Source organism: Fistularia commersonii, chromosome 23 (assembly GCF_037954325.1).
Source record: "Fistularia commersonii isolate RoL2024-O1a breed Wild chromosome 23, RoL_Fcom_v1.0, whole genome shotgun sequence".
Classification (NCBI taxonomy): Eukaryota; Metazoa; Chordata; class Actinopteri; order Syngnathiformes; family Fistulariidae; genus Fistularia; species Fistularia commersonii.
This window is the reverse complement of record NC_141306.1, coordinates 10635710-10655836: the sequence shown is the minus strand read 5'-3', so window position 1 is coordinate 10655836 and position 20127 is coordinate 10635710. Positions and strand designations below refer to the sequence as shown.

At 39.8% G+C, this 20127-nt stretch overlaps 1 protein-coding gene across 3 annotated transcripts in view; it reads left to right on the top strand.

Moving 5' to 3' along the window:
* Positions 1 to 5499: 5499 nt before the first annotated feature.
* Positions 5500 to 20127, top strand: part of LOC147221047 (microtubule-associated serine/threonine-protein kinase 1-like) — a 35354-nt gene continuing 20726 nt past the window's right edge. For 2 of the 3 annotated variants that reach the window (XM_086170594.1, XM_086170592.1), the window contains exons 1-6: positions 5500 to 5978; positions 6092 to 6261; positions 9561 to 9592; positions 15610 to 15704; positions 17351 to 17426; positions 18917 to 18989. In XM_086170594.1, the coding sequence (XP_086026720.1) occupies positions 6223 to 6261; positions 9561 to 9592; positions 15610 to 15704; positions 17351 to 17426; positions 18917 to 18989 (315 nt within the window). In that variant the 5' untranslated portion in view covers positions 5500 to 5978; positions 6092 to 6222. The remainder of the gene's footprint in view (positions 5979 to 6091; positions 6262 to 9560; positions 9593 to 15609; positions 15705 to 17350; positions 17427 to 18916; positions 18990 to 20127) is intronic. The other variant, XM_086170593.1, reaches the window with a different exon arrangement.

The following is a 20127-nucleotide window of genomic DNA, read 5'->3' as shown; positions in this document are numbered from 1 at the left end:
GTTTTAGCAATGCCACCCAGATGTAAGAGTTTCACCTCTAGAGTTAAGTAAACTGGACCAAAGTGGAGGCGCTGTACTAAGACCAATTCAAGAAGACCCCATTGATATTAGAATTTAGGAACTGCTGATCTAGGGCATACCCCTGGTCCAAAGTTCCCATGAGGGAGTCTGGCCTTGAGATTGGGTGGTTCTACTAGGAGAGTTCAATACTCATGTTTGCAATAATGGGATACATGGAGGGGTATGATTGGGAGGATCTGATCTCACCCCAATTGATGTATCATTACTGAACTTCTCTGCTAGTTGTGAATTGGCCATAACAACATAAGGTGACTCATATGTGTACCTGATACCAGAGAATCTGAGACCAAATATTGTTGATCGACTTTAATTTGTGGCCATATGTTTTGGACACTCAGGTGAGGAGAAGGGGTGTCTGGTGATGAGTTGGATAAAACTGAAGAGGCAAACATGTAGTGAGGGTGAGGTTGGAACGTCTGGTAGAGGACCCTGTCAGGGAGACCCTCAACTCCCACCTCAAGAAGAGCTTTTCATGTGTCCTGAGGACAGGTTTTGGACATGGAGGCTGAGCGGTCCCTTTTCAAACCTTTCATTATGGAGGCAGCAGGAAGGAGACCATCGAAAGACCCCAGAACCACCCGGTGGACACCAATGGTTCTTTAGTCTAAAAGCAAAAATCCAGGGTGTGGAGGAGGATTTTTGGCACTAACTTTGTAGATTTCAGAGAGTTGATGACCTGGGGTGTTATGTGGGGGTTGCTGTGGAACGATAGGTCACAGGGCAATAACACAAGCCATCTGGTCTCTGTACAATGTTTTGAAAGCTGGGTCCGCATTCTTGGCACAAGCTCAAATGCATTTCAAATGAGTACTGGGCTCTTTCAAGGCTGGCCTTGATTGTGTTTTTGATCTCTATGGTCAAGCCCAATTGTGGGGAGCAGAGTATGGGGACCTCCAGTTTGCAACTAGTTTGGGTTGTGACTGAGAGAAGGATGTCTTGGATACCAACAGCTAAACACAGTTTTTTTCCACAGGGGGGCAGGACTTAGCCTTAAAGATAGGGTTAGGAGTACAGATATCCAAGGGATGTAAAGCCATAGCTCATTCGTGCTGAAAGGAGTCCGTTGCAATTAACAATAATCATAAAATAATAATAATAATAATAATAATAATAATAATACATACATAAGATTTGTATAGCGCTTTTCATGGTACTCAAAGACGCTTTACAAGTGAACGACAGAAGACACAGGACATACACACAATTGCTCCATTACCTTGTAATGATGCCTCCAGTTAGAGGTGTTCAGAATGCGTCTACCTGGTGGGAGGTCTTGTGACCCAACAAAACATGCTAGAGGGATTATATATCCTGTCTTGCCTGTATAATTCTGCATAAATAGATTTTTTTAACATACTTGCACTATGTTTTGTGTTTATCCTTTCTATTAACAGTTTTTAGCCCAATTAAGTCTAACAGACTGTTCACTTTTCTTTAAACATAAAAGTTATTATCTTAATCCTGCAAAGTTCCATTTAATATTCACATGTGTTTATTTTTGGTTAAATTGATCTAATATCGTGGTGCTTCAATTTTTCATGTGGTTTAATCATGACGTTAATGAGTTAAAAGACCAGTATTTCTCCCAGGATGATAAAAGACTGTACTTCCTGAACACCTAGACTCGGGGGTTCCAACTCAGCCTGCATTAAGAGTCAAAAAACACATCGTGCTTTCACAAAGAGTTAGACAACAAATAAAACAATAAACACTCACACCTCCAGTATCCACGTGCATTAGTTGCTCAGCACCAACAATTGCGTATACAGTGCTAAATTGAGGTCATTATCATAACTAATGAAATTTGTCTCACCAGCCAGTCTTCAAAATATCTGTTTCTTTTTCTTCTTTTGTTTTAGAAAGTGCATTTAGAGCTTCTCTTTCCAGCAATGCGTCCACCACTACTGTTGTTTATAAACTTTATAAACAATATAAAATTGAAACGAGTGAGATAGAGGTTTTTTATAATTAAGTGCTACTGTCATTATAAACATGGTCACATTCATCTGCAATGGTTAGCCAGTGACTTTCCTGCTTTTACTCTCTTAAAAAAGCATCCATGATCAAAACACAGCAAGCCTTTGAAAGTTATCTCAGCAAGCTCACTCACAATGACAATCTTCTTCGACTTCCAGCTTCTCCCTGTAGAGATCAGCACGGCAGATCTTCTGTTCCCATTTTGCCCTGTCCTTTGAATCTTACTTTGTCACACTCACTAACTGCATGTCCTCCTTCACCACATCTATTGATCTCCTCTTTGGTCTTCCCTCTCTACCTGCCTAGCCCAACCATCTTAATATGGCCTGTCTGATTTCCTTTCTAAGATGGCTGTCTCATGTGCTCATTTCTAATCTTATCCCTCCATGTTACTCCCAAATTAAATCTTAACATCTTAAGCTCTGACACTTCTAGCTTTGTTTCCTGTCTTTTTATCAGGTCAAACATTCCAAGACATGAGAAGGACTGGTCTCACCACCACCCCTCTGTCACAGATAACCCCTGAGATTCTACTTGATTCTTCCCTTGTTTTCCACATCCCATGTTGCTTTGAATGATTTACCCTAAATATTTAAACCCTGAGTCCTTCCTCACCTCCTCTACTTGCATCCTCACTTTTCCATGACAAATATCCACTCTGTCTTACTGCGACATTCACTCACAATGACAACAGCCGCAAGTATTGCAGGTAAATTGATAATCATTGAAGTTCAGGGAATAAGTATGCCCACGTTTGTTATTTCATGTTAAATCACAAGATGAATTGTGGATGTATTGCAGGCATTCTGGAATTAACTTATGAACTAACACTTTTAGGAGAAATTTAAATTACAAAGAATTTACCTGATTACAACATGGATAAGCCAATCAAAACAGGATTTTTTTCACCACAGGCATTTGTACCAAAACAGGTACAAATTGTGTGACGAGGCGCTGGGGCGTACTCGAGCAGGGAACCACGCTTCGGGGCAGAGATGGGTTGAAAGCGCTTTTATTTGGTTGAAATGGCGGAACGGGATGCAGACGGGATGGGTTGCAGACGGGGCTGCGGACTGGACGGGTTGCAGACGGGACGGGCCCCAGGCAGGGTGGCAGACGGGGACAGAGGTTACACCGGCCGACTTGGTCCTGGTCATGACAAGGGATGGGGTCCTGGTCGTGGCAAGGCTCTGCGAGCCACAGTGGCAGGGGTGGGGTCCTGGTCGTGGCGGGGGTGGGGTCCTGGTCGTGGCGGGGGTGGGGCCCTGGTCGTGGCGGGGGTGGGGCCCTGGTCGTGGCGGGGGTGGGGCCCTGGTCGTGGCAGGGGTCTGGTGGGGGTGGGGCCCTGGTCGTGGCAGGGGTTCACAGTGGTCTGTGAGGACCACAAACCCCCGGCACCAGGCAGAGCGTGCCGCTGACCTTTATAGGGATCTTGATTAGCGGCATCTGCTGCAGCTGGCGCCGATTACAATGGGGATCAGGTGTGAACCCTGACAAATTGATCTAAATATGTCTCTACAGAAGGGCCATACAGTGTTATGTACCAGGTTGGGGGAAAAAAAAACAATAATTATCTTCCATTTATAAAAACACACAGAATCCCTTCAGCCTTATTGGTCATTTCCTTCTGGATATGATGTTGTGGGATGAAATAGGAAGATGTGATGTAGAGCACATTATCACGCTGGCACTAATGAGGTCCTGGTTGTGTGGGCAGTCTAAACCATATGTTACATAAACCTGTGGGAAAGTCCTAATCTCCTGCAAGGAATTATGCTCTGAGGGCGCATTCTAACTCCAAGCTGATTTTGTTTCTTTCCTGTTGCCTAATTATTAAAGTAAAAGTGAAGAGCACCAAGGGTGATACACGTACATTCTTCAAATTGAAGAGACAAATGAGGAAGAATAGATATAGATGACAAATAACTTGGAAACTATTTGTTTTTAAATAATCAAATAAAACAAAGCACTTTCCCTTAACCTGAGACTTTGAGGGCCTACTGTGGCTTCCTGCTTAGTCTTTCACGAAATAAGTTCCTAAAGTGTACAATTAACATTTCATGAATGCTCAGAGCAGACTGTGCCTATTGAGAAGGCTTAGGTCTTATGCATTCTTGTTAGCACCTTGTAAGACCTTCCATATCTTCCATATTCTATGGTGTGGGCTATTGGAGCTGCAGCATAGCTTTTTAAACTGATAAAGTTGGCCAGCTGTGACTTTAGGTGTCCCATCAAGCTTTTGAAGGTAGTGGCTCTGAGGGGGGTGATCAACAAACAGTCATCCACAATGGAGCCCACCAGAGAGCCCATCCAGTGGCAGGTTTCTTAACTCTAAGTGCTTGAGAGAGAGAGCTCTCATTCCGGCAGCTATCAGACTATAACCATGACTAATTCCATTTGATGGCACACCCAGTCTCTGGATACACCCACAGTATCTAGGTCCCTGTACTTAATGTCAGTCACTGTTTATCATTTCGCAATATGTTTAAATTTGATCATCATAATACATGCTTTATATATTTAGATTCTGATATCTTTGAGAACCTTAAAATCATCATGTGGTTTTCATCACTTTTTAGTCATTTTTTCTTAATTGTTTTTGAACCAATATTTCTGTTTTTTTGTGCTGCTGGAAGTACACTCTGTGTTTCTTGCAGTAGGACTAACAAAGGATTGTCTTATTTTATCTTCATACTTCAAGACAATGGAAAATAATTCAAATGGGCCTTTCAATGAAGGAATTATGGTTTGTTATCTGTTTGGGGCAAGTGAAGTGAGACATGAAGGCAATGGTGGGAGAGCAGGGTCATATGAAGTAAACGTGACTGGTCATGGTTACAGTTTTGTGATTTCAGTAATATCATTCAAGTCAGGGTGTGATGGGTGATATGATTTTTAAATTTTCCTATATCTCTCATTACATGAAGTGAAATAATCCATCAAGGTTACTATTCAAACATTTCAAATTTGTGGTTATCCTCTATACTTAAATGACTTATGTTTTCACATTGATTTGTCACTATGGTGAGAGGTGCTTTCCAATTGGGCCCCTCCATGGTCGCTGAATAATCGCATGAAATTTTCTAACTAAATTTTCTTCTGCTTTCATTCTTGGGGTATTTTAATGCTATTTTCTTTACATTGAGAAGCATTGCTTGCAAAAGTCATTTCAACCCGAAGCAACGTTTGTTACTACTAAGGTGAGTCGCTGTCTGTGGTGCTGAACTCAGCCTACTTGGGGGTACTTGCGTTGAGATTTCAGGGAAAGGAAAAGGGGAATACGGGGGAAAACGTGATTTCCTGTGCGTTCAAGGGACAATCTTGTCATCGCGTTGCCATATTGGAATTTTCTGTATTTATTGTTTTGATGCTCCATTCATCAGTGGAGAGCAAGTGGGAGGAGGGGCGAAAGGATATTCCAGGAAAGGGTCACAAGCATCGCGTTGCGGATTCCCTGTCTGGTTTTCTCCGGTTTCCCTCGAAGTGAACACCGGGGGAAGAAAGTGTTTGAGGAGCGGGATGTTCAGGCGGGATGTCAATTTTTTTTTCCACCTTCTTCTTCTTCGGTGATGTTTACAGAAACTGACAGGCGTTCTCCACGGTGAACCAGATGTGATGTCAGTCCAGCGGCGGAGCCGGGTATAAAACCCACCATTTAGAATAACCTGCCTGAGCTTTAAACATCCCCTTTTTCTGTAAGTAACTGAATGAGGGGCGGGTGTGGCTCGTCTTTCTCCAATTGCCGGTTCGACGTGGGTTCCGGACCGGGTCGCGGACGTGCTGGTTATCGTAACTGCTCAGGCCTCCGTCGTTCGGCTGGCCAATGTCGAAGGGTGCCAATCCTTTGGGTGAAATGTTTAGCGTGAGCGGACGAGAAGCGGACGCACGACTGCCGTTTGGCGGGAGAGACTCCAGAAGTGGTTGGTTTTTGTCAACATCCTCTCGAACTACGTGGAATAGTGCACATGACTTGTGTTTACGACGTGATGCCTAACTCCCCCTCTCTCGCCCTCCTTCACCCTATGCTCCGAAGACGCAGGTGCCGCTGCGCAGTCCCGGTGAACGCCGCAACCCCCCAACCGCCCCAGTGTTTAAACACTGGGGCGACGGATTGTTTATTATAGGGAAATCCCTACCGGGTGATTCGCCACCATTCATAAAGCCATGGATGACTCGGGGATTATACGTCGCCGGAGGCTGCAGGTGATGTCATTCGATGCTTCTCGTGTTGCCCGTAGACCTTGTGAATCTGATAACCACGTTCATTGTTGTAAACATCCAGATACCAAGGGGTCCGATTGCTATTGCCATGACGAGTGATATTACGTTTAAGAAACCTTATACCGTCAGTTGTGCTCACGCCTGCATTATTGACACCAGTCCAAATTATGTTATAACTGTTTTACAATTTTGCTTTCGAGGTACAGTATGAGTTTTGTGATCAGATGGTTTCTGATATGATATTGCGTCCACAAATATCCAAAGATATTCAATTGACTATATATAAGCCGTAGACAGGTGAGTGAACTGTTAACATGAGCCGTATCACTGCACTGAAGTTGATAGTTTGATGTTTTTAATAGGCACCAACTTGATTTATGAGTTTATAAAGTAATTTATTAATTGACTTATTTGAATTCTTTCTGCAGGAGAGTGATTCTTAACAACTGTACAATTCAATAGTTGTATCTCTAGGTCCCTCCAAAGGGATATTATATTTTATCTTTCTTTACAGGCTTGATTGAGAAATGCAGCATGGGCATGTTTTTGCATCGTAAATTGTGGATCCCTCTTGACATTGCTTTGATTTCGGCTTCCTTTAAGTTCATTTTAGCGCTAGTTTTGTAATAAGTTTAGGTGGGCAATACAATGGTGCATGCTCACATGACATGCTCAAACCACTGCATTCATCCATTATGAAGCGGTCTGCTTAACTGCCGGTTATACACTCCCTACAATCTCTTGATGATTCAGTGAAGCAAACTGAACAGAGATGTGCAGCCTGAAGGCCTGGGAGGAGTGTGTATATCTCCACTCAGTTTATGTTCTCAAGGCAGCTTATGTCTGTGTGTGTTTGTTTTTGGGGGACAAGGTGACTACTTCATGGAAGATTGACCCCCACTGCTCTGTGGAGGAGACAAAATGGGAGAAAAGAGTGAAATAGAATCAGAGAATGATTAGCAGTGAGGTAATGATTTTAGTGTCTCGTCATCCCCGCTTTATACCTCCATTATATATGACAGGAGCTGCAAGGGAAAGTAATCGGCGCAGAGTCTGACTCACAAACTTACTGGCAATGTTTTAAATAGGCTGGCCAGCTGAGTGATGAGAGATAGAAAGAGACAGAGAAGGAAGCGGGAGCAAAAAGAAATGAAGAGAGAGAGCGAGAGAGAGCGAGAGAGAGAGGGAAGTTATGTCCAAATATAGGTGCTGTACCTTGTACATTTGGAGAGCACCAAGGTAGGCCCCCAACATGGATACCACATGTGACAAAGAACTGAAAAGTGACACCAGTCCATCCAAAGTTAATGTGTGAATGTGTGATGTATATATATATTGAATAAGAAATGTGATTTTTTAACACAACAATTTCCCCAGTATTGAATCTTCGAAAGGTGTGCTGTAAATGTGGACTCTAGATATTGCTGCAGTTATATAGCTGCAGTTTCTGCTCTGCTGTGCCTTCCATTTGTCCAGCGCCAAACAGCAGAACTTTCCCACCAATATTGATAAATAATTTAACCTGGAACTGTCATGGGTTGTTCAAAAGGTGCCTGTTATTTGCTTAAATGTGGCATCTAAATAGATACCTATGCAATTTAACTTAATCTTCTCCATTTCCAATTTCCAAGTAAGCATGTTAATGAAATAAGCATTTACATTATATGCATTGAAACTTTAGCATGTGTGTGTTTTGTATGTCTTTGGCAGCTGGTTGTCCTACTCAGCTGCCTTGGCATTCCATTGAGTTTATTCTCTCTTTTTCTCCCTTCCCGCTTTTAAGCATTCTCGATGTCTCGATTTCTTTCTTTCTCTCCCTCTCTCTCTCTCTCTCTCTCTCTCTCTCTCTCTCTCTCTCTCTCTCTCTCTCTCTCTCTCTCTCTCTCTCTCTCTCTCTCTTTCTCTCTCTCCCTCTCTCTCCCTCTCTCTCTCTCTTTCCCTCTGTTTCACTTATACAAACACATACATGCGCTTTTCTCCAAAACACCATATGGTGACACCCTGCTCCCCTGCTGCAGTGATCAGGTCACACTCATTATGAACTGCTTCAAAAATGGTAGAATAGAATAGAACACATGTGTTTGTAGGTTGTTGTCCATGGCCAATGCAACAAACTACAATGCTAAAACACAGCTCACTCACTCACACACACACACACACACAGAAGGGGTCAGTTGCCATACTCTGAGGCAACGGAAGATGGGGATCTCCCTGAGATGGGGCACCCCTTGACTCACTGGGCCTGTGCCCTTATGGTCAAAATAGAAAGGAGTGGGTGTTCAATCGCAAGGTGGATAACAGAGGTGGTGGAAGAAGAGAAGGGTTTAATATCATGACTGGGAACCAGAGAGACCCTTCGTATTTTGCACAAAAAATGCTTAGATGTTATGCTTAATCCTGTATTTGGAATTCCTTAAATGTAGTGTAGACACTTTAGGGGGCGAGGGAATAAAAATAAGATATATATAAGAATCCACACATTGTACAATACCAAGGCACTCTTAATTGTTTAATGAATACATTTAATCAATCTTTCAGTAAAATTCGTACAGACAAAAATCAAACAGAATTTTTTTTTACCTTAATTCTATTTTGGTTGAACTTTCTCTGAATTTTGATTTATTATTAATAATGCGATATAAGAAGACCATAAGATCACAAATGTTCAATCAAGAAATGATGGATTATCTCGTTTAGAAAACTTCAAGAGCTGCACAGTAATGTTTTATTTTGATTCAGAGCTTAGAATTAAGAGCTCATTGGAGGTTAGGATCATCTCTATCAGAGTAGTGGGGTCTGGTATTTTGTCATTGAGCCACGCAGCCATTATCTGAAAGAAAGAAAAAAACCCACAGCATTCTATCTTAGCATGGGGTCTTTTTTATTTTCATGTGATGAGTTATGAGGTTGAGTGAGTAGTGATAATGAAGCGCTATATTGGGTGAACATAACAAATTGGCCAGGTCTTGCAAGAGATGTTATAAAATCCCCTTGACCATTCACTGAGGAATGAAACTGGCTTACTGAAAAACCAAATGTCATTACACTGTTTTTGTTTTTTCATTTTGACAAGTCATGTAATTATAGTTGAAACCGATGAATTGAATTGATGGTTTTTGAAGCAAGTTAGCCGTGTTATGCACCTGTTAAATGCAGTGGAGCTTGATGCCTCAGAAACAGGTGTTTTCTTTACAAAGCACTGGTTTTCCTTTCATCACCTGTGAACCGATTTTACTTTTTCATATACCTGATCTCTTTTTTTGTCTTTGTGTTTCCTCCAGAAGGATTTGTCACTGCCTCGCAAGAACAGCAGGTGAGTGCTACACTCCTTTGCTCCTGTCTGCTCTCCTCCATTTGTTTGGCCTTTTACCCTCTCCCAGAGGAGCATCCTGCTCCTCTCGTGAAAAGCTTTTCATCAGGTTATTCTTGAAGTAAGCTCCTCCCACCTTTTCTCTCATCTGCTTAGCAGGTCTTAACCACTGAAGCCTGATTTGAATGTAATGTGGAAACTGAGGAGGCTTGATAGTACTTATTCTATTCAGTGTAGTGCTTGTTTGAGTGATGTGGGTGCTGTCTGTTCGAGGCAAGCTTGGAGCTCTGTTTGTTGTCCATGGTGCTGAAAGACATTCCTCGTTTTCCATCTGCCCAATTCTTTATCTCCCTTCCTACTTCCTAGTGCTCCGTTCCTAATCTGTTCCTGCTCCTGTCTCTTAAACCCCTCAGCCTGTCAGCTGCAATCCACCTATTTACTATCCAGTTCCCCTTTCTTGCTTGTTTAACCGTGTATGTATTTTACACATTTGCACTTTGTTGATTGTCAAGCTATTTGTTCATTTACATGAATCAGCCACAACATACTAACACCAACAGTCGGTGGATATTGGGCTAGTTATTCATTAAATGAGAAAAAAATCCATGCCACTCTCATGACAGTGCTTTACACTGTAGTGCAGTAACTTTGGGATGTTTATTTTTAATTAAAAAGCATTTTACAATTGAACCTACAGAGGAATTAAAAAGAAATGCTTAGACTTGAAGTTTTAAGGGAAAAGAAAAGTCATGTTAAGCCAGGCAAGCAGGATCAAAATCTGAGCTCTATCATATTTGTTGAATTTTACCAACTACACTAATTGCTAATGTTTCAAACAAGCCAAAGTATTTGTTCTGCATTGATAAAATGAAAACAGTGTGTGATGATGATAAAAGCACCAATTATGAATTAATTTTGAATTGAAAAAATAACTTTGAATTTATCGAAGCCCATTTTCAACATTACAGGTAATTAAATAATTGCCTCAGATAATTATACACATTGAAGAAATTTAATGTCAGCACAAAATGTGATTTTGTTGTGCCTGGTTAAAAAAAAGGCAAATGAACCGTAACCTAAATGAAACACATTGTCACAAGACACAGAGAATAGTACAGTACAACTTAGTACTGCTCAGAGATGATTAAATCTGACAATAACACATTTTTGCAAGTAATTGTAATTATCTTGTTTTCACTCCACACAGTAAATGATCTGCCCCCAATATAAACAATAATGATTATCTCTTGACACAGATTCGCTTTATCTACTGTCTGTTTTCTTCCTTTAGACTTATATGACCTTGACCATTATTTCTTAATTCTCTACAGAGATAGACTAACCTCCGTTAACTGCCCCCTCCATAGCCTGCGGCAGAGGCTTTTAACTCTGCATGGAGTTCTTTAAGTACAAGGCACAGGAAACAAAACACAGTTACTCAATGATGTTCTTTCCCCTGGCACCTAAGCCTTCAGATAATGGCCTAAAATCCCTTGCTACCTTTTGTTGTTTTTCTCTAAATCCCATAGCCACCCTAAATCAGTCTCTCTCCTTAATTCAGTCTCTTCCTACAGTTTCAAGACACACAGGCACGCATATGTGTCTGCGTGCATACACAGACATGGGCACACACAGGAAAATTCAACAGTACAGTGTTGCAATGTAATGGCATTCCACCAGGGACCTGTTTCTTTCTAAATAAATCAGGGAGCACAGTATGTCACATGTTCTGATGTACTAAGGGGTGCTAGATGGCCTTTCCCAGGCCCTGCTTGGCTGACACCATAGGGATAATCAGATCTAAATTGTATTTTTTCTTAAACTAAAGCAGTTGTAGTTTTGGAATGCACACAGACAAGCAGATCTTCAGAAGTGTAATATGGCACATGACAAGTGAGATTATACCTCTGAGTTTCATGTCTGCCAATCATAGCAATGTGTCGATGGTCAAGTTAGCATTGCCTTTGTTGGTCAGTGTGTGACTTGCCTCACCTTCCAACTCAGCTTGAGATGCAAAAAGATAATTATGTCTACAAAATTTTAAAATAGATCAATAATTTCTCAGATTAGAGTTTCTAACCGTGAATAATACAAAAGACCAATAGATTTACATTAACTCCATGCATGAAACTGAAATACAGGTAAACTGGGGAATTTGTGCTTCTTTCTCTTTGTAAATAACCACCAAGTATTTAAACATGACAAAAAATTACTCCAAAAATATGCAAAGTAACGAAATTACTGCCACTGGCAATAGAATTATCATTATCTTGAGCTAATCGGGCTACGCTTCCATCACTGGGCAAAGGAAAAACTGAATCTGATGGATAAGGCACCAGGTTAATAAGGAGTGGTTCTGGTATTGCACTAACCTTACTTCAACAATAGTTTTATTTGGCAAAAGTATAGACAGTTGCCCTAGGTTATTTTAGGTAAAATTCAACCATGTAATGTAACATGCACCTACCAACACATTTTCACCATGTTCAAGACACAACATTTGTTGGTAATGTAGAGGTAAATGATGAGCCTCGTCTTTCATATTATTCTACCATATCCTAGTTAGGATATCAGCTAGTTTTTCACAACATGAATAATAGATGTTAGAAAGGGGCCTTCACTGGTAGTAAGATGACTGTGGCACTGTAGCTTTTGTACTTTGGTGTTCCTTGGCTTTCTGGAAAGACTTGTCAATGGTGAGATTCAGATTGTATTCGAAATGAACAAGTTCCTTGTGATGAAGGAGTCAGTTCACTCATTATGTCACATTTCCAAAAATATTTTAAACCTTTTCACAATACTCCTTTGTGCCAACAACTTTGTGAACTAAAATTAAAGAATTCCTATAATACTGCTGTTAACCCATGAGAAATGTTTTTAATGCATCTCAAATGGCCGTTGAATTAAGTGGAAGTTGGCAATATGTGGAAATATGTTTGACTATATAAAATCATCCAAAATATTTTCAAAGGTTCTTTTTTTATTTCTTTGTTTTTTCTAAGCTTCAATGAGACATGTTGGGGGACAAAATACCTGACAGTAAAGAAAAAGGAAAAACAAGGGAATGATGAAGGCGAAAGCACACAGGGATCTTGGAGGTTGTGTAAAAGGAAGGAGAGGCTGGGTTACGAGAGTGCTGGGCCCTAGGGTAAAACCTGTATCTGCTCTTCCATTAGAGACCAGCTCAGCAGGGTTACATGAGCATGCAAGACACACTTAAGGGCATACTAGCTTTTATTGGCTCATTCAGCATTACTTTCTTTTTCTATTTTATAGCCCTGCTTTGTCCTATTGTTTTCCTTTCGTTGTTGCTTTCAAGGCTTCCTTTCTGGACTCACTTACCCAGAAATTGTTTAGGCATTACTGTTCAAATAATTCTTGATGTCATCTGAGGGTTTTTTTTAAATCTCATATATTGTTGACAGGAGTTCTGCCTTAGAACAATCAGCATCACATGACTGTTTTGCACACTCAACCTGTGCTCGACTGTTTACATTTCAATTTGCACGTTTAATTTGCATGTTCATTGCTGCCATTGCACAGTAGTCTTTGAGCAGCCATGAACCACGTCAGAATTTTCATGGGCTGCCTGTATATGACGTTTACCTTTCAATAATTAGCTCGTTAAATTGCAATGTTTACATTTCTACTGCATATTTCACTCATTTCCCTTTATTGTGCTGTTATTAATATTGTGTCCCTACCAAGTTACTTGTGTCTCTTCTGCCATTTCGTTACATCTCATCATCATCTCAGGAGTAGGACACAATCATTCGTCTCCACTGGAGAGCAATTACATAGACTCCTCTTTTCTTATATCATCTCCCATATCCACCATATCCCCAGCAGATCCCCTCTTGCAGTTGAGCACTTATGAGAATTCAGGATTCCCTGCAGCATTAAATGAGATGTTTGATTATTATTGCTGCCATGAACAGCTTTCAACAGCTCAGATAAAGCAAATGAGCATATTTTTACCTTCTTCAAACATTTGTGACAAGGCCTTGTTTTTAGCCATTTAAGGCATCTAAAAAACTTATTTTTCAATGCATTATGGTGGAAAAAAATGAGAGCATTAAGAACTAGAATCCATGTTTCATCCGTTCTTTAGTGACATTGAGGTATTTATTTTAGATATTTTAGAATTGTCTAATGCGAGATGTTTAACAGCTAATATGTAGCCTACAAAACAATTATCAGACCAATTCATTTCCTCTTCCATCCATGTGTTGTATTAGGCAATCATAAGACAGTTTGCCACACATCAGAGCTAACATATACACACAAATCCACATTTATAGTAATGATCCCTTTGGTGTGAATGAGCAATAGCTTGACTCGTCTTTTATTTAGATTCCCTTTTAGGAGTAGCTCAGCCATAGTGATAGAACCTCCTGCACCTTGCATCAAAGACTTCATTCTTTCAACTTGTTTTAATATAAGAGTTTGGAACCCTCACCTAGGACTGAGAAACTGAGGCAAAGTCCTGGAGCCATGCTTAGAATTAGACCCTGACATTGCAAAATGAAAGTGACATGATTTTATACACTCCACTGAAATATGCCTCGGGAGTCAGCTCTCTGTGGTTATTTTTTTATTTTTTTGAGAGAGAGAGATGATGGTAAATGTTTCATAGAATAAATTGATTAACAGTGTGATGGCATAGCTTGCATGAAGTTGGATTTAAAAGGTCAGATAAAGGTTGGCGATGATGATTATTGCACAGATAAAGCCTCAACATTTCCAGTCTGGCCCTACTTTCCTGGACATTTTGAAAATTTACTTTAAGAATCGAACTTAGTAATTCTAATAAATAGGCAATATTAGGAGAACATCTCTGCTGCACCTCCACTGCAACGGGTTGTAGAGTCATTTAGGAACAATTCTCTCCAGGTATATGGTCATATTTTATAAGCTTTAAATCTATGCCAGGTCAATGTTGCAATCACATCCTTAAAAAAAAGATAATTCTTATATTTAAGAAATGTTTATCATTTAAGATATTTACATCTAATGGTGTATTCAGTTTTTCACATTTCACTCAAAATGAGTCTATGCAACCAGCTTATTTTTACATGAAACCTTTATTGTGTTAACAAGTCAATCAAGCTTTGGCCTTAAACTGGTGGAATTATAAAACAACATTGGTAAGTTTTTATATTTCTGTTATAATACACTTGTGTCATGAATTCTCTCTTGGGTTCATTTTTTTCATTAATTTCCTAATTGGAAACACTTATGTTGGAACATTTTTTTTTAATCATGGTGTTTCAGTCTCCCCCGCTTCCTTTTATAGCCAGTGTCTCTCACTGAGGTCATCTTCAGATCACTGTCGACCCCTCTTCAGTCATCACATATCTCTACACTGCAAGAGTGTTTGAGTTCTGAATGTGTGGAGGTGATGCGTTATGCTCACATGTGAGTCCAGATGACAAGGTGCTGAGTGAGGATACAGAAGCATCCAGGCATTCACTAAAAAAGAGATAGAGCTGCTTGGGGTTCGATTGTTTTCTGGTCTTTGTTACTAGGTTTATGTGTATTTGATTACAGCCTTTGAAACCAAAGTTTCCTATTCGAGGCCTTGTTATCATATACTGCAGCACAGGTGGTTGCCATTTGTATGAGTGTTCATTTCATTATGAGTCTGAAGGAAAACTTTAAACACAGTTATAAAAAGCGATGGGGGTACAAGGAAAGGCAGTTTCTGCCTTATGATTCATGGTTCAATCTCCATTTTGATGACTATCTTACTGTCCCTGGTTTTTGTCACCATCTATTTAACTTTGTACTTTTTTCTCTTTCAACTTGTCAAAGTATTCCCTGTCTAATAGATTTGTTTCAATTCCTTTTTTATATCCTATGGAACTTAAAAAGGTCTTTGTGCTTCACCATTGAGGACCACTTTTGCATCTGTTACAGCTCTGCAAGCAGTTGTGCACATGCAATGCATTTGTAACATATCAACAAAAAAGCTGTACATTTTTACGCTAATCATCATCCTGTTCTCTTTTTTGTCATAGTTGTCGTACAAACAACAGGAAAAGTCTGATCTTGACTACCACATCTCCAACTCTGCCTCGCCCACATTCTCCACTACCGCTCCAGGGACACCTTGGTTAGTATTAGTAATACTATGCCTAATTTATGTTTGTGAACATGTGTTTTGTTTTTGTTTTTTTCACTCTTGCTCAAAGTTAATACTTGAAGAAATAAGAAAGGATTCGTTGAAGAGCTCTTTTTTAAGGAATATATTTTTTGTGGTCCATTTGTGTTTATTTCAATACAATGCATTTGAATATTTAGAAACTAGACCAAGATTTCACATTCAATGATAAAACCATCCAGCACATAATTTGGCTGTTTTATTATAAGAGGCAGTGTTGGTAGTCACTGATTACAAGTAGGTCATCAAAGCAGGAAGACAATGCAGTAGGGAATTTAGATGAAGTCTGTAATCCCACGCAGCTTGCTTCGACGTGATAGTCGCCCCTCCCCCCATATCCACAAAGAAAATCATTGCAGGCATGCTCAAATGGCTGACTGAGCAGAGCCTAGCCTCTTTTATCCCTGGGCTGAAAAATGCTCCAACTGAAACATATATGATCCAAGTAGCTGCTGACAGTACACTGGTATGGGGTGGATTTTCTTTTTTGTTATTTTAAAACTTCTTTTATGTCATTGTACTTCCCAAACTGCATCAATTTTGGGGGGCTGTTTTTAGTTTTGTTTTTGAATTTTTAGATATTTTGAAATGGAAAAAAATCAGTCACAAATGGTAAATTTTGGCAAAGTTTAGCAACTGAAATGTGTATTTGAAAAACAGTACAGTATTACACAATGTAACATGTACTAGTTAAAGATAAAAAGCAATCATAAGGGACACAGGGCTACGGCTAAAATACGATTGAAACAAGATTAAATGGGTATTATACCCCGGGTGGCCACTTTAAGGTATGCACCAGTTGTTGTGTCATGCAAAAGCAGCGCAAGAAATACCAATGACCCTCATGTTATTCTGACTGAAGTCAGAAATAAACTAACTGAAATTTTTCCAAGGCTTTTTTTTGTTGGACTTATTAAGCTTCCCCCAGCATACCAAACATGCATACCTAAGTGAATTGTGATTGGAACGTGCATTGTTGAGGCAATTTTGGAGGCTGGAGTTAGCAACAATTAAACTAAATTTTCACCTAGCATGAATAATGTGGAAACTTTCATGAGGTTTAGGGTAAGTTAAGTTGAAAATGACTAAGTACTGCAAACTACTATGATATCTTAAGTATGATAATATACTGACAATGATTATAACAAAGGCTATTACAGTTCCCTTTCAGAGGCAGATCCAGAGTATTTAGACATGATTATGATAATGAACAAGTAGAATACTTGCTTTTATTTGGAAGAAACCGTGGTGAAACCTCCTAATGTGCAGCCCGTTGCCATGGCAGGGATAAGCAATTGATAAACAATCACATTGCTTCTAAATATGCCCCCAAATACCTACCAAGTATAATTTTTTTGTAATCTATACCATTTTGTCAACTCACGCACAAATTTAAGCCTCTAATTACTGAGCGATAAGTTAAAGATGGTTAAAACTGGAGTGAGGGTAGGTGCTTGTTATTTATTTTTTCATTTGTTTTGTTCTTGTTCTTATTTGGCTATGGAATACAATGACTAATTACTGTAACTAACCTTGCTCCTCCCATTTGTGTAATCCTGTTTTGTGTCCTGTTTGTGAATGTCCTGATGTCCCACCAGGAAGCAGCCCTCTGGACAGTCCCCGGACCTTCTCTCCAAATAATCCGGCACACTTCTTCTGTACCTCCTCCAAAAGGTTTCTGCTTTATGGAACTAGTTATCTTTAGTTATTGGTTGCATATGTTTGGGTTACGGGAGTGATAATCAAAGATTTGGAAAACATGTAATTGTTTGGGAACAGAGGGGCTGTTGATCTATTGTTGGCCGTGCCAGAGGAAGTAGGGATTCATAGGCTTTGGCATCCTAACAAGCTGACTAATGTTTGGCCAGGCCAGGATATTACATTTGCAACCCCTCCGTGGAAAGGTGGATATGACTGTGTTGCTGTTCACATTTAACATGTTTAGTTTTGTTTTTTGTTTGTTTTCCCTTTGGTTGATGATTCAGAGAAAGTTGGGACACCTGGCTAAAAGGATAAAACATGACACAGAATGCTGATTTTTTTTTTTACATTTTGTTCTACTGAAAGCAAATCAAATTCAAAAAAGAGGGTAGCTAAAAACTATAGGGAAATTAAATGGGAAAACTGTGAATGCTGAGAACTACCTGATAATTCAGTTATAGTATTGATAATTCAGTAATAAGATAACAGAAACTTTATAGAGGAGGGATAAATAGTCAAACAGGTTAACAAGATGCTGCTCAATCTGCAACCTGCATTTCTCTTTCGATTTCACAGGTACCCCACTGAGAAGTGCCTCTTTCACTATTCAATGTAAGACAGTTATTAGCTTGGGGGTCTCCCTAGTGAAGTGCAGTGTTTGGACTGCAGGCGCTTAGTCTCATGTAAATCTTCCACATTCATTTGTAAATTCAACTGAAAGCCCATCGCTGTAATTACTGTAATAGGCTGTCAAGTCAAGTCAGATTCTATTTATATAGAATCAAGTCATGACAGAGTTTTCTCATTCCCCCAAGAGCGAGCACTTGGCGATAGTGGCAAGGGAAAAACTGCCTTTTACCAGGTAGAAACCTTGGATCAATGTGGGCGGCCATCTGTCTGGACTGGGTAGAAAGAGAGAAAGTGAGAGAGAAAGACTGTGAGATAGAAAGCAAGAGTTTGATAGAAAAAGAAGGGGGTGGGGGGAACAGGTGCAAATGATCTCTTAACAACAGTAGGACCAACAGCTACATAGTAATAGCTGAAATTATACAATAATAGCTTTGATATTCATAAGAGAAATAACGATGGTGAATGCCTAACGAGACCATTACAGTACACTAAGACACATTTCCTTCAAACCTGCAAAATGAAAGCACCCAGGGACTAAGGAAAAGATATGAGATTGTCAAAGCTTTCCTCACAGTGAAAAAATTTCCAGTGACAAATTTGATACATTTTAAATGACTGGCTTACACAGGCATGTCTGTCTTAGTTTGTCTCACAATACACTTAATTTTGTTTGGAGTAACATACTATTACTGAAGAGAATTCAAGTGTATATTTCAGATGATACAGCTTTGGTCTTTGGAACGTTAAAGAAGAAATACAAATGTTAAGTTATTACAGGATGGAATGGTGCAAATGAGTTTTTAAAATTATGTAATAGTTTCTGTTCTCCACAGAGCGGATGGGCGGAGATGGTCTCTGGCATCTCTGCCTTCTTCTGGATATGGCACTAACACCCCAAGCTCAACGGTAACTCAAATTCTTTTCTCATATAAGAGAAAGTCAGAGTGCTAAAGTGTGACCTTTGAAATATATTTTGGTGCACAGAAAAATAAAAAGCTTAACCTGAAGACCACAAAAAAGTCTTTTGAGAGGATGACTGACATAAAGCCATAAAGCCATCAATGTTTGCAGCTACATAAATACCTGCTACATAAATATGGTAATAAAATCTCTCAACATATGTTAGTTTGCACAAAATCGGAAATAAAACTTTTCACTCATAGGCCGCCATTGTTGTTTACATTTCAAAGCACTGGGCTCAGTCCTTTTCATTTTATTCTACAGTGCTAAAAAATGTCATCTGGGACACCTTTCCCATTTGAACCAAAGAGAGACATGAGCAAGGAGGACAATCCTAAAGACACAAGACAAAATGAGCTTCACAATTAAGACGAACAGATGTGAAGTGGTAAGATGTGGCAAAAGTTGCTGGAGTGTGCGCAGCAATTTCATTGCTATGCAGGGAGAGAGTGTCTGTTGAAAAGAGCTCTACTTTTTGTCATTGGCTGTTCACCGTAGACTCACAGACCGGATTTGACTTCCTCCGTGATCATGCTAGTTGCCGGTCTTGTCATCAGACGCTACTTCTGCAGTACGTTCAGCCTCAATGAAGCAATGAAATCTAACAATTAAATAATCAAATATTAGGGTCTTATAAATGATCCTGCAATCAATGTACCTTTTGAACCTTGTTCACAGTCTACAAGCTCTGTTCAGTAACATTAAGCCCTTTATTTCAAGATTGTTTAGAAGTAGGAAGAGGGTAATGATATTATACTGCAGTGTTTCCCAATCACTGTGCCGCGGCACATTAGTGTGCCGTGAGAGATCATCAGGTGTGCCATGGAAAAATGTCTACTTTCACCTGATTGGTCACCTGCATAAACAAAAAGGCAGCATTGTTGAAAACCACCAAGACGAGTGAGAAAGCAGTGAAAGCTTGCTAACAAAGTTGCTGAGCTCATCTCTAAATCCAAACAGCCACACACCGTAGCAAAACATTAATACTACCTGCTGGCAAAATCATTGTAGAAGAAATGCTCGGCTCTGGCGTTGATAAAGAAATAGCCAGAGTTCTCTCAAATAATACCATTTTCAGACACAT